The following is a 12,439-nucleotide window of genomic DNA, read 5'->3' as shown; positions in this document are numbered from 1 at the left end:
GCACTGAGAATTGGCTAGCGCCTGGTGGGGTTTTGGAAGACAGCAGCTCTTTGGTATCGAAGTTCTTGGGTTGCTAATCTGCCTTTTCTAGGTCATGTCATTGCAGCATTCCCAAGCCATCTTGTTTTGCTTTCACCAGCTTGCAGGTCCCAACCCTTCCCTGGCCCCTCCTCTCTACCAGTCCCCAGCCTCCACTACACTCTTTCAGATAGCTTGTTTGTGTTGGGACCAGAATGCTAAAGTTTTCCCTTGAATCCGAGTGGGGCAGGTTGGGCCAAAACAGGGAGGCTGGTCCTTGTGTCCTGTGCAGACAGGACTGAGGGATGACCTTGCTAAGAGGAGCCTTGAGTATCTGAGGTTGGTTTGGCTTGCTGGGGCCCGAGGCCTAGGGAACGAGGCCTAGGGAGCTCACGTGTTCTCAGCCCTGAACTGTGTTCATGCCACGAAGCCAGGCCAACCTCAGCTGCGGCATCTGGGGCTGAGAGGGCTGGCTTCCAGAGGCCAGGCACCCTCCCCTGGCCTTCCTCACCCCCGTCCATCGTTGGCCAGGCAGGAAATGATGCTTCCCAGTCACATCTTTATTTTGGATGCTGTTCGCAACTGCGGTCCCAAAAACATTTCAAACTAGGGAGCACTGACTGGAGGAGGAGATGGCCAAAAAGCTGGAGATGGCCGAGCATGAGTCAGAAAGGGACCTGCGGATTGGGCAATGCCAAGGGCCAGGGGACAGCTTTGTGAGGCTGAGTTCCCTAGCACTGAACACCATGTTAATGATAACCACACATCCCAAGCAGCAGTGCAGTGTGAGTTTGAGGTTATTCCAGGTTACCTATTTGGGGTGCTGTGCCACTCAACCGTTGAAGAACAGACCCTGCCCCGCAACGCCCTCCTCAGAGTTAGTCCCTGTGTGTGCACCTGAACTTGTTTCTCTCACAGGAGCGGTTCCAGGTGAAGAATCCTCCCCACACTTACATCCAAAAGCTCCAAAGCTTCCTGGACCCCAGTGTCACTCGGAAGGTGAAGTATGGGCCATTGTGTCCCCGCCACCCTTCACAGTTTTGTTGGTTTTGGGGGGCAAACCCTTTGGGGGCTGGGGTAGCAAAAGCTGCTGGAGAAACAGGGTTGAATTCCTGGGCTTTGGGGCCAGGGCCTGGGGTGTCCCCTCCCCCACCACTTGTGCTTTGTGTAAAGTGGAGCTGGATTAGGGCCCCCATCAGTGATGGGGGACTCCCTGCTTACAGAAGTTCAGGAGGAGAGTGCAAGAGTCAACCAAAGTGCTGCGGGAGCTGGAGATCTCACTCCGCACCAACCACATCGGGTGAGTGGGTTTGGCCTGGCACACGGGCCCCAGGGTGCCCTGCGGGTGGTTTGCCTGCTTGTCCCCTACCCCCCGGTCACAGGGCAGAGGTGCCTCTTGAATGGCTTCCAGCCCCCAGAGCTTCAGGCTTCTCCCCTCTTGGCTCTGCTAGCTGCTGATGTCTCTGGCAAGCTTAAGGCCTCTCCTGGGGCCCTCAGCCTGCGGCTTTGAGTGGGAGACATTCCCATAGCAGCTGAGACAGGAGTCTGCCTGTGGCCTGGTGCTGGGCCAGGCGAGGCTCTGAGAAGGCTGGGGGCAGAGGGCAGGTTGTGTTGGTGATGGAGACCTGGTTCCTGTTCAGGGTCTGTTTGGCCTTCTTGTCGCCCGGGCCATTTGCTCATTCAGGAGAAAACAGTATTTATGGGCAGAAGACATTTCTTGAAGCCAATAAGGAAGATAGGAGGCAATGAGAGGTGACTGAGTCTCTCCATACCCAGCAAGGGAATTAGAGAGAGAGAGAGAACCTATACATGCAGAAAGGACTGTGAGGGTACCCGATGTGGGACTTCAGGCCAGTGCACAAGCAAGCACTGATAGGAGTGAGGTGGCCTGGGTGGAGGTGGGGCAGCTGGGCAGGTGCCAGCCCCCAGGTTCCTGGGCTTCCTGAGAGTAGGGTAGAAGGAGCCAGATGACCTCATCAGCCTTTCCCGCTCGCCCACCCCAGGCCACGCCTGTCCTGGGCTGTTTAGAAGGAGGGGACACCTGTATGTGGCCAGTCCCAGCAGCAATCGCAAGGGAAATGGCACAGGCGAGAACAGGAAGGGTTTGGTTCCTGGCCTCGGCAGCTGTGCTCTGGGGGGCCCAGAGCATGGCCTCCAGATGTCATGTGTAGACCAGACGCCAGAGGCCAGGCCGCTGCGACCAAGCCTGTACCTTTACCATGTGAATCCTTCATAGCAGGGAAAACCGGCAGGTCCCGGGTGGGGGCAGGTGTGAGAGACACAGATGGCAGCTCCCAAGCACCACCCGCCTCTCTGTGGCGCCTTCCCTCCCTCTCGGGCTTTTCTGCCTTCCTTTGTGAGTCCTGCTGTGCTGGGGGTGAGGATGGGGTCCACTCTTCTTGGGAGAGGGTCACAGAGCTGCGTATGACGGTCCCCCCCCACCTGGTGTCTGCCCCTCTGGCTGCTGGCCAGGAGCTAAGCCCCAGCAGCACGTTTCCCAGGCCCCGGGGCCCCTTGTCAGTTGGCACACAAGTCAGAGGTCTAGACCTGGTGCGTCGTTCCCAGGGCAGATCTCCATTCCTGACATTTCAGGGACGGGGCCTTCTCTGAGTGGCTGTAGGGGACAGCCAGATCCTTCCCAGCACAGGAGTCCGGCAGGCTGGCGTGCGGTGGCTTCGGTGTGGCCGGAGTCCAGGGCAAGCAAGGAAGTGAGGATACCACTTTGTTCCCAGCCTGGTGGGCCCCAGGGCCGGCAGAAGCAGGCAGATGGGAGCCAGTGGGCTGGGAAGTGGGATTCCAGGGGCCTGTGCAGCTCCTCCTCTCCCCTGGGTTGTGTGGGTTTCTCTGCCTTGCCTGGGTGCCCTTTCACCTCTGTGCAAAGTGTCAAGATCCCGAAAATAGCAGTGTAGACTCAGACAGGAAATGAGAAGGGGGCGGGGAGCTGGAGAGCAGACAGACAGGAAACGGGAGGCCTGTCGGCCCCTAGAGAGGAAGCTAACTTCAGGCAGCTCCGGTGTCAGCCGGCGTCAGCCAGAGCCTGCTGCCAGATCTCAGTCGGCCTGGTGCTCTGGTCCCAGCCCGCGCGGCTCTGGGTGCGGCCAGTCAACATGGCGCTGGTGTTCCAGCTGTGGGGACAAGTGGCCCTGCCTGGGCACCTCTGGGTGGTGATCCAGACCCCCCCAGGCGTCTCGAGAAGGTGGAGCACTCAGGAGAGCCAGGGTCTTGTCCTGCGGGTCTTGTGTCTCTCTGTGCAGTAGAATAGTGCCCTAGAGATTCGCTCTCGCCTTTCACTCAAGGGACAGCTCAGCTCACAGAGACTGATGGCAGAGGGTGACACTGTCCTTTGGGTGCCTGCTTGTCTGCCTGCTGCCTTCCTGGCTTGGCTGAGGGGCCGTGGCCATTGTGGAGTTCCTGATAACCCCGATCCTTTCCCTGTTCTGCTAGACTTGTGCTGACTAAGCACAGAGCACCGCACAGCCCTTTCTGTTCTCTGCTTCCTGAACCTCCGTGTCTGGGACTCGGTACAGAGCCCTTTGCTCAGGGTACCTCTGTCCCAGACCTTTCTTTTGATCCTTCCTGCCTGCTCCTTGACCAAGAGAGCAGTCAGGTTGGGGACTCTCGGGCCTCCACACAGCACAGCACCGCACATAGCCCGTGGTCAGTGTTTCGGGTGCCTCTCCAGTTCTTCCAGCCAATGGGAGCGAGGACGCCGTATCCAGCCTTGTGCCAGACAAAGGGCATGCGAGAAACGATTGATCTGGTGCCCCAGCCTGCAAGGAGGGGGTACCTGGAGCTAGTTTGTCAGAAGAGCTTTCATGATAAAGCCAGGGGCCTGGAAGGGCCTGCCTTTTCCCCGCCCTGGCTCCCCTCCCTCGCAGATGTCCAGGCCATGGCATGACCACAGATGAATGTGTTAAATTTTTTTAAAGACTTATTTATTTATTTGAAAGGCAGAGTTATACAGAGACACAGGCAGAGAGAGAGAGAGAGAGAGAGAATCTTCCATTTGCTGGCTCACTTCCCAGATGGCCATAACGGCCGGAGCTGTGCTGATCCGAAGCCAGGAACCAGGAGCTTCCTCCGGGTTTCCCATGTGGGTGCAGGGGCCCAAGGACCTGGGCCATCTTCTACTGCTTTCCTAGGCCATAGCAGAGAACTTGATTGGAAGTGGAACAGCCGGGTCTCAAACTGGGATGCTGGCACTGTAGGCAGAGGCTTTTACCTGCTGCACCACAGTGCTGGCCCCAAACATGTCATTTTTAAATATATATATATTTTAAAATATATATATTTTTTAAATATATATTTTAAATATATATATATATATATATAATTTTCATTTTATTTGAGAGACATAAATAGGGAGACAGAGAGAGAGGGATCTTGTATCTACCAGTTCACTTCCCAGATGGCCACATTGCCGGGGCTGGGCCAAGCAAAAACCAGAAACCCAGAACTCAATCTGGGTGTCTCAGGTGGGTGGTGGCAGGGGCTCAAGTACTTCAGCCATCGTCTGCTGCCTCCCAGGGTGTTCACTAGCAGGAAGCTGGATTGGAAGCAGAGGAACCAGGACTAAACCGCGCACTCTGAAATGGGATGTGGATGTTGGGCCACACCTCCGCATCATGTTGTAACCTGGAGTTTTTCCAGGCTGGTGCTAGGTTCCAGAACCTTCGTAGAAGACAACCCCCCTCTCCCTGGCTTCCTTCATCTGCAGGTGGGTTCGGGAGTTTCTGAATGACGACAACAAAGGCCTGGACGTGCTGGTGGATTACCTGTCCTTTGCCCAGTGTTCTGTCATGTGAGTACCCTCCAGGGCTAAGGTTGTGGGCCACTAGAGAAGCCGCAGGCCAGTTCTGCAATGACGGGAAAGGTCGATGCCAACAGTAAGCATGAGAAGGGGAATCCCAGGCCAGGAAGAGGGGGCCAGGTGAGCTGAGGGGATGTGTGGGTCAGCAAGCACGCCAGCTGGCTGGAACAGATGGTACATTCGGATGTGTAGGAGGAGGGAGACACGGAGGGGCAGCCTGGACTCAGAACCCAAAAAGGTCCATAATGCCAGGCCGCAGGCTGTCCGGGGAATGACTGGGATTGGCTCATCTTCGCAGACATGAGCCTGCTGATGGGAGCAGGTTGCACAGGGACCATGACCTTTGACCTGGGCAGAGAAAGGAAGCAGTCCGCAGCTCTTTTCCAGTAGGCAGGGTTGGGGGGTAGGGGTCTGAGGCAGCCGGAAGTGCGTTAGCGCAGGATAGAGGGTACTCTGTTATTGACTGTCTGCATGACTCAGACAAGCTTGCACCCACTTCTAGGAAAGGGGACCCCCCGCCCCGGGGCTGCTGCATTCGGGACGCAGCAGGTCTGTGTGGAAGGGTTAGATGATGTGTGCGTCCGGACCAGTGGAGGCCTTCCTGTTGATTTCATTGTCACTCAAGCTGGCTGTCCTCAGCCTCCGTGACCTGAGCGTGTGTGGGGTTACAGCCACGACCAGCGAGGTGACTAGCACCCTCAGACGTAGGCCCTGGACAACTCAGATGGGAGGCCTAGCTTCCTGTTTGCCTGTGACTTTGGCCAGTTTTCCCCACATCCTGGGAACCCTCTGCTCTGGACCTCCGCTCCAGCCTGGACTGCAGCTTTTCTCATTACTGTCCTTGCCCACCGGCCATTCTTTGCCCAGCAGGTCTTAGGTCCCACCTCCTCAGGGGTTCAAACAAATGCCTCTGAGATTGGCCTGCGTCACTGTTATCAGTCTGCCTGTGTTAGAATCAGAGGTGCCCACTCCACACTCCCAGCCCTGCACAAGCCACACCTCGCCATCCTCCCACCCATTAAAAAAAAACACACACTCTTTTTATAGAAAGAAATGAAAAACATTTGCTGAAGTTATTTTTTTTTAATTCAGGGCTTTTATAGTAAAAAGATGTCGATCATTTTTCCCAAATAAGCCTATCTTATTTGAAAAGCAAACAAATCCCAGCTGCTGTAAACCCAGAGTCCACCAGAACCTCAGTGCTATAGTGTCCGTAGTAGCACCTTTGACTCTGTTTTATGAAGAGAGACTCCAAGGAAAGAGTGGAGGAGACTGGGTCGTTGTAGGGGTTGGCATTTATTTGTGAATTGCGCCTTGCAGAGGGAGGGAGCCCCCAGCAAGCAGCTCCCCCAGTCCGGGAGGCCCCTATGCTGACGGCTCCTGGTCATCAGGACTCCAGAGCCTGTTCCTTGCTTCCTTGGGAACCTTCAGGCCTTGTGGGTGTGGCTTCCCAGGCCAGGGAGCACCGCCCCCACCTCCCCCTTACTGGCTGTTCCTTGGCCCCAGGCTGCTTGCATCTGAGCAGGGCGCGCTCTGGGGGGCAGAGCCTGTAGGAGATGCCCTCTTGGTCCCTAGAGACCTGCAAGGGGGAAGAGGAGCGGGACTTTCTGTGGGTTTGTGGTCCCCAGCTGCCTTCCTTGCCTTGACCACATTCACAAGCTGCAAAGGGGGAGACATCTGGTCCCGGAAGCAGGCACCGTCTCGGCCTGTGATTTCTTCCCCTTCAGAAGCCTAGGCCCCAGGAGCCTGGATGCCAGAAAGACCCGGAAGCCTCAAGTAGCCAGAGCCATGGAGCCTGCCCATTACAGCCCAGTGCTGGGCTGGGGCAGTGGTGCTCCACTGAACACACTGGGGCTCCTGTGACCCCTTCCCTCCCTCTCAGGGCTGTCAGCTCCAGAGTCAGTGAGCGGGAGGCTCCCTCAGGGCCCTCTGCCATTTGCTAGCTGGAAGGACCAGCAGTTGGCTCCTTGTCCACCGTGCACTCTCTGGAGAAGATTCTCTGTGGGCACAGCGACTCCTGAGCTAAGCCTAAGTACAGGAAGACAGCCAGCTCCCCTTGTCCCTTGGGGCCCATGCCCCCTCCACCCCTGCCCCGCTGGAGGGGAGCAAAGGAGACGATCTCCCGCTCTCACAGCCCCTCCTGTGCTGTGCCCACTCTGCCCCGTGCTGTGTGGGTGGCTCTCCCACCCAGTGTCGGGTCTCTGCTGCCCAGTTCTACCTTCCGCTCTTGCTGCCCTTGCTTCCTGTTGCCCTGGAGGCCTGGCGGGTGAGGGCCAGGCTTGCCAGGGGCCCTGGCTCAACCCCCCCCCCCGCGTCTGTGCCTGTGTGTGCGCACGCGTGTCCTCTCGTGCTCCAGGTTTGACTTTGAGGGTCTGGAGAGTGCTGACGACGGCGCATTTGACAAGCTCCGCGCCTGGAGCAGGTCCATCGAGGACCTGCAGCCGCCCAGCGCCCTGTCGGCCCCCTTCACCAACAGCCTCGCTCGCTCTGCGCGTCAGTCTGTGCTCCGGTATGTGTGCGCGCTGCTCTGCCCGCCGCCTCCTGCCCTCGCCCGCGCCGGCCTGGCCGACACAGCGTGAATGCTCACGCACCTCCCTCCACTCTTGCTTCCAGGCTCAGCTCTCTTGCCCTCTGCCTGCCAGTCTGTCTCTGGTCTGTCTCTCTGTCTCCTTGACTCTGCCCAGCAGTCTGTCCTGGGTAAGTACATGGCCCTCAGCTGTGCCCACCCCACCTGGGGTTCCAGCTCTCCCCTCCTCACCCCCTCTCAGGGGGCCCCTTCGTTCCTCACTCTCACTGTGCCCTTCCTCCCGGGCTTCTCAGGTGGGTGTGGCTGATCTGGCTCCTTGCCTCACGTCTGCTTCCCTCAGATCTTCTCTGTGCCATCAGCTGCTCCAAGACCAGCCCCCAACCACCTGCCCGCCCTGCCCTGCCCTTTCCTTCCTTGCAGGCCTTTCTTCTCCAGGGCTGTGGCATCTGGAGGCAGACCGGCCGGATGAGTTCTTGGAGCGCCTTCTGTCCAGCGGGGCTCTCCCTGGGGTCCTGGCGCCCTCCCCTTGTTCTCTCGCGGCCGCGCCTTCCCCCTCCTCTCTCTGGGTTTGGTCCTCAGACACTGCGATCAGTCTCACCCTTTAGAAAAAGCAGATCCCATCTGTGCTTCCTAGTTGTTCATGGAACATGGTTGAGGGCACGGAGGGGGCTTTCAAAGCCTGACATAGCCCCTCCGGCCCTCCCGCACCTTCAGGGACCTTGCTCTGTCTTGTGGGGATGAAAAAGTGGGATGAGAGCCACGGGGGTGCCCCTGCCCCAGTCTATACAGAAACTACAGCAGCTGGAGGTGGGAGCAGGGCCGGCTCCGCCCAGTGGCTGTGAGGACAGGGAGGGCCACACAGCTCCTGTGTTCGGAGGCTCGCCGGGGCTAGCGTGGTTTAGACAGGAGCTTTAAAAAGCTGGGGTCCTGCACAGCTGCCAAGCAGAGGCCTGTTCCAGGGAGGAGAAAGCAGGCCGTCTCCCGCGGCTGCTGGTGCAGTCATCTTCCCCCTTTAATGCGGCCGCTGAGGGGCAGCCTGCTGTCGGGGTGCGGGTGGGGGCGCCCAGACCCTTCCCCTGCAGCCTCAGCTGCCCCCTGATGCCTGCTCCTCTCCCCCAGGTACAGCACACTGCCCGGGCGCAGGGCCCTGAAGAACTCGCGCCTGGTGAGCCAGAAGGATGACGTCCACGTCTGTATCCTCTGTCTCAGAGCCATCATGAACTATCAGGTCCGGGGGCCACACTGGGCACGGGTGCTCTGCCGAGGTTGCTTGCCGGTGGGCTGCTCTTCAGGACACCCGAGGGGCTCCCCTGGCCCGCCATCAGGCCCCCTTCTTTGCGTTGCAGTATGGATTCAACCTGGTCATGTCCCACCCCCATGCCGTCAATGAGATTGCTCTCAGCCTCAACAACAAGAACGCAAGGTGAGTCCCTCCATCTTGTTCTGCCCAGGGCGCTGGAGGGCCGGCGCCGCTGTGCTGAGCAGAAATCCTGGCAGCCTCTGGATCTCGCAGCCAGGGGCACAGCCTTGGTTGACCCCCTCACCTCAGCTGTAGGAGAAGTGTTCTTGGCTCCTCCCCAGGTCTGTGCAGCTTAGAGAGGGATCAGGCCTTCCTCCCCCTGCCTCCTTTCTGAATCCTGCCCTCTCCGCTCACCACGAAGGTGGTCTGCGCTCTCCAGAGGGACCCACTCGCTCACCCATGGCCGTGAACTGTGTGTGTGGTGCTGGGATGGGGAGCCGGGGTGCCAATCTCCCTTCTCCCTTTAGGACCAAAGCCCTTGTCTTAGAGCTCCTGGCAGCTGTGTGCTTGGTGCGGGGAGGCCACGAGATCATCCTTGCTGCCTTTGACAATTTCAAAGAGGTCAGTTCCCTGCCTTCCCTGCGTGTGTGTGTGTGCGCGCGCGCGTGTGCGCGTGCGGGGGAGAAGATTGGGGGCCAGGCAGACCAGCACCTGAGATTGTAGTAGCATCCAGGGATTACTTAGGCTAATCAACCTGCATGAGTCCGTTTGCCTCCCTCCCACTTTTTTTTTTTTTTTTTTTTAAGTCGAAACCAGAACTTCATTCTTACAAGATCTCATGCCAGGAACTCATCTGATTGGCTGAGTTGTCGGGTCCTGGCTGTGCATCAGAGCCTCCCCGAGGAGCCGTGGGGGGCCTGGGTGTCTGCATTTCACTGCCCCCTCCCCTGTTAATGGTTCTCATACAGTGAACCCGAGCAGAGACGTTTGCAGCGGGAGGGGAGAGAGAGCAAGGCCCCTCCTGGGCTGCCGTAGCGAGGGCACAGGGAGCCCCTGGGTGGAATTTCCCCAGCCTCCTGCCCGACTCCGACACCCTATCTGCTGGGACACGGGATTCCTCGACACCCAGCCCCAGCTGCTGTCCCGCCCCTTCCTCCGCCTTGGACCTCTTCCCTCGCATGCATTGTTCAAGCCAGGAAGCAGCTCTTCCTCCTGCAGCCCCTGGGTTCAGAGCAGCCTCTGGGCCGCTCTCAGCAGAGGACTTTCCTGCACGCCGGCCCCACCCCTGCCTCCCCGCCAAGACTCAGCCTGCAGCCTCGCTTCCTCCTCCTCCTCCAGTGACTTGGCAGCATCACACCCTGGGGTTTCCTCGTGGCCCAGCCCTGTAGGCACCCAGGGCTCGGCCCGAGGGCTCAGCCTTTGCTCAGGCTCCTCAGCCAGGGCCAGATTCCAGGTCCCGGGTTTCCTCTCTGAAGTGCCCAGGATGGCCCATTTCCTAGATGGAGTTGTGGTTAAACTGGATCCAAACCAGTCCCCATGCCACGGTGCTCCTGGGAGCCAGGTCCTGGGGCTCGAGTTCTGCATGGAGCAGATCCCTGCACTGAGGACATTTGCTCATTCAGGTGTGCAAGGAGCTACACCGTTTCGAGAAGCTGATGGAGTATTTCCGGAATGAGGACAGTAACATCGACTTCATGGTGAGGAGCTGGGCCTGGGTCAGGCACGTGCCCCTGGAGAGTGGAACCAGGCCTGCAGTGTATGCTTGTGTTTTTTTTTGTGTGATTTTTTTTTTTTTTTTTTTTTTGACAGGCAGAGTTAGACAGGGAGAGAGAGACAGACAGAGAGAAAGGTCTTCCTTTTCCGTTGGTTCACCCCCCAAATGACTGCCATGGCTGGTGCACTGTGCCAATCTGAAGCCAGGAGCCAGGTGCTTCCTCCTGGTCTCCCACGCAGGTGCAGGGCCCAAGCACTTGGGCCATCCTCCACTGCCTTCCTGGGCCACAGCAGAGAGCTGGCCTGGAAGAGGAGCAACCGGAACTAGAACTCTAGAACTCGGGGTGCCGGCACCGCAGGCGGAGGATTAGCCTAGTGAGCCACAGCGCCGGCCTGCTTGTGGTTTTTAAAGCTTGATTTATTTAAGGGGCCAGCGCTGTGTCGTAGCGGGTAAAGCAGTGCTGGCATGCCATATGGGCACAAGTTCAAGTCCCAGCTGCTCCACTTCCGATCCAGCTCCCTGCTATGGTCTGGGAAAGCAGTAGAGGATGGCCCAAGTCCTTGGGCCCCTGCACCCGCGTGGGAGACCTGGAAGAAGCTCCTGGCTCCTGGCTTCGGTTCAGCATGGTTCTGGCTGTTGTGACCATCTGGGTAGTGAACCGGCAGATGAAGGACTGACCTCCCTCTCCCTCTCCCTCTCCCTCTCCCTCTCCCTCTCTGCCTCTGCCTCTGCCTCTGCCTGTGACTCTGTCTTGCAAATAAATAAATCTAAAAAAAAAAAAAAAGGTTTATTTAAACATTAGAGTTAGAGAGAGAGAGAGAGAATCTTCCATCTGCATTTCACTCCCCAGATGGCCATAACAGCCATGGCTGGGCCAGACTGAAATCAGGCACGTCATTTGGGTCTCTTACATAGGTAGCAGGGGCCCAAACACTTGGATCAACTTCCTCTGCTCTTCCCAGGCCAGTAGCAGGGAGCTGGATCAGAAATGGAGCAGCCAGGACCCTAAGTGGCGCCCGTATGGGATGCCTTTGTTGCAGGCAGCGGCTTTACCTGCTCTGCCACAACGCCCTTGGCGTGTTTTAATACTCCATATACAGGCAGAAATGGTTCTGTTTGTCCAGCAAGTGCTCCCTGTATGCTGGCATGCCAGAGCGCATTTGGAAACTCAGGACAATGCCCATGTGTGTCTCAGCTCTTCCTCTCTTTTTCCTTTTCCTGTGGCCTTTTTGTCCTGGTTGTGGATCTTTTCCCAAGCCCTTCTTCCAGCTCCTCTCCCCCTCAGCACAGACCCTCCAGCTAACTCAGGTTGTCTCCAGAAACCCTGCTGTTGGACAGAGGGACTCAGAGCACTGGATCTGCATGCATTCCGTGTGACTTACTCATCTTTGTACTCTGAATCTTAAATGCGACGTTTCAAAGCGAGACTCCTCTTAACTTTTCTGGCATCCTAACGGCCGCCTGTCTTCCCTGTCGCTGGCCGCTTCCCCCAGGTGGCCTGCATGCAGTTCATCAACATCGTGGTGCACTCGGTGGAAGACATGAACTTCCGGGTCCACCTGCAGTACGAGTTTACCAAGCTGGGGCTAGAGGAGTTCCTGCAGGTGAGCTGCCCGGGTCCCGTTGGGGTGAGGACCCATTTAGCCCTATCACAAAGGGGTTTTCATGTCAAAGAGCTGAGTCCCGGACGTTCCTGGAGCCCCAGGCCTTGGGCCCTCTTGCAGGGCTCCCCGGTCCAGCACCTCCAGGTGGGGCAAGAATCTGGCATTGACCAGAGGCAGGGACTCCTTCAGGACAGATGATGGCTGAGTTCTTCTCCAGAGGTTCTCTGGAGCCTGTGCCTGCACCCAGCACCTGCTCCCAGCACCCTCTGCCTGCTCTGCCCCCAGAAGTCAAGGCACACGGAGAGCGAGAAGCTGCAGGTGCAGATTCAGGCGTACCTGGACAACGTATTTGACGTGGGTGGGTTGCTGGAAGATGCTGAGACCAAGAACGTGGCCCTGGAGAAGGTGGAGGAGTTGGAGGAGCACGTGTCCCATGTATGTGGTCCTCCCTGGCCTGCGTGGGCTGCTGTGGGACCATCCGATTGTAGGAGTCCTGGACTGACCCACACTTGCCTCCAGATTGAGC

At 57.9% G+C, this 12,439-nt stretch overlaps 1 protein-coding gene across 5 annotated transcripts in view; it reads left to right on the top strand.

Annotated features, from left to right (window-relative positions):
- The window catches only part of FMNL3 (formin like 3), a 58,588-nt gene that overhangs the window by 37,823 nt on the left and 8,326 nt on the right, over positions 1-12,439 (top strand). For 2 of the 5 annotated variants that reach the window (XM_070052202.1, XM_070052200.1), the window contains exons 3-12: positions 937-1,017; positions 1,242-1,318; positions 4,736-4,819; positions 7,185-7,337; positions 8,475-8,583; positions 8,702-8,778; positions 9,123-9,216; positions 10,218-10,292; positions 11,803-11,913; positions 12,199-12,348. In XM_070052202.1, coding sequence (XP_069908303.1) covers positions 937-1,017; positions 1,242-1,318; positions 4,736-4,819; positions 7,185-7,337; positions 8,475-8,583; positions 8,702-8,778; positions 9,123-9,216; positions 10,218-10,292; positions 11,803-11,913; positions 12,199-12,348 — 1,011 coding nt within the window. The remainder of the gene's footprint in view (positions 1-936; positions 1,018-1,241; positions 1,319-4,735; positions 4,820-7,184; positions 7,338-8,474; positions 8,584-8,701; positions 8,779-9,122; positions 9,217-10,217; positions 10,293-11,802; positions 11,914-12,198; positions 12,349-12,439) is intronic. The other 3 variants (XM_070052203.1, XM_070052204.1, XM_070052201.1) reach the window with 2 other exon arrangements.

Source organism: Oryctolagus cuniculus, chromosome 11, assembly GCF_964237555.1.
Source record: "Oryctolagus cuniculus chromosome 11, mOryCun1.1, whole genome shotgun sequence".
In the NCBI taxonomy this organism is placed as follows: domain Eukaryota; kingdom Metazoa; phylum Chordata; class Mammalia; order Lagomorpha; family Leporidae; genus Oryctolagus; species Oryctolagus cuniculus.
The sequence above is the reverse complement of the archived record's forward strand: the minus strand, read 5'-3'. Positions and strand labels throughout refer to the sequence as shown.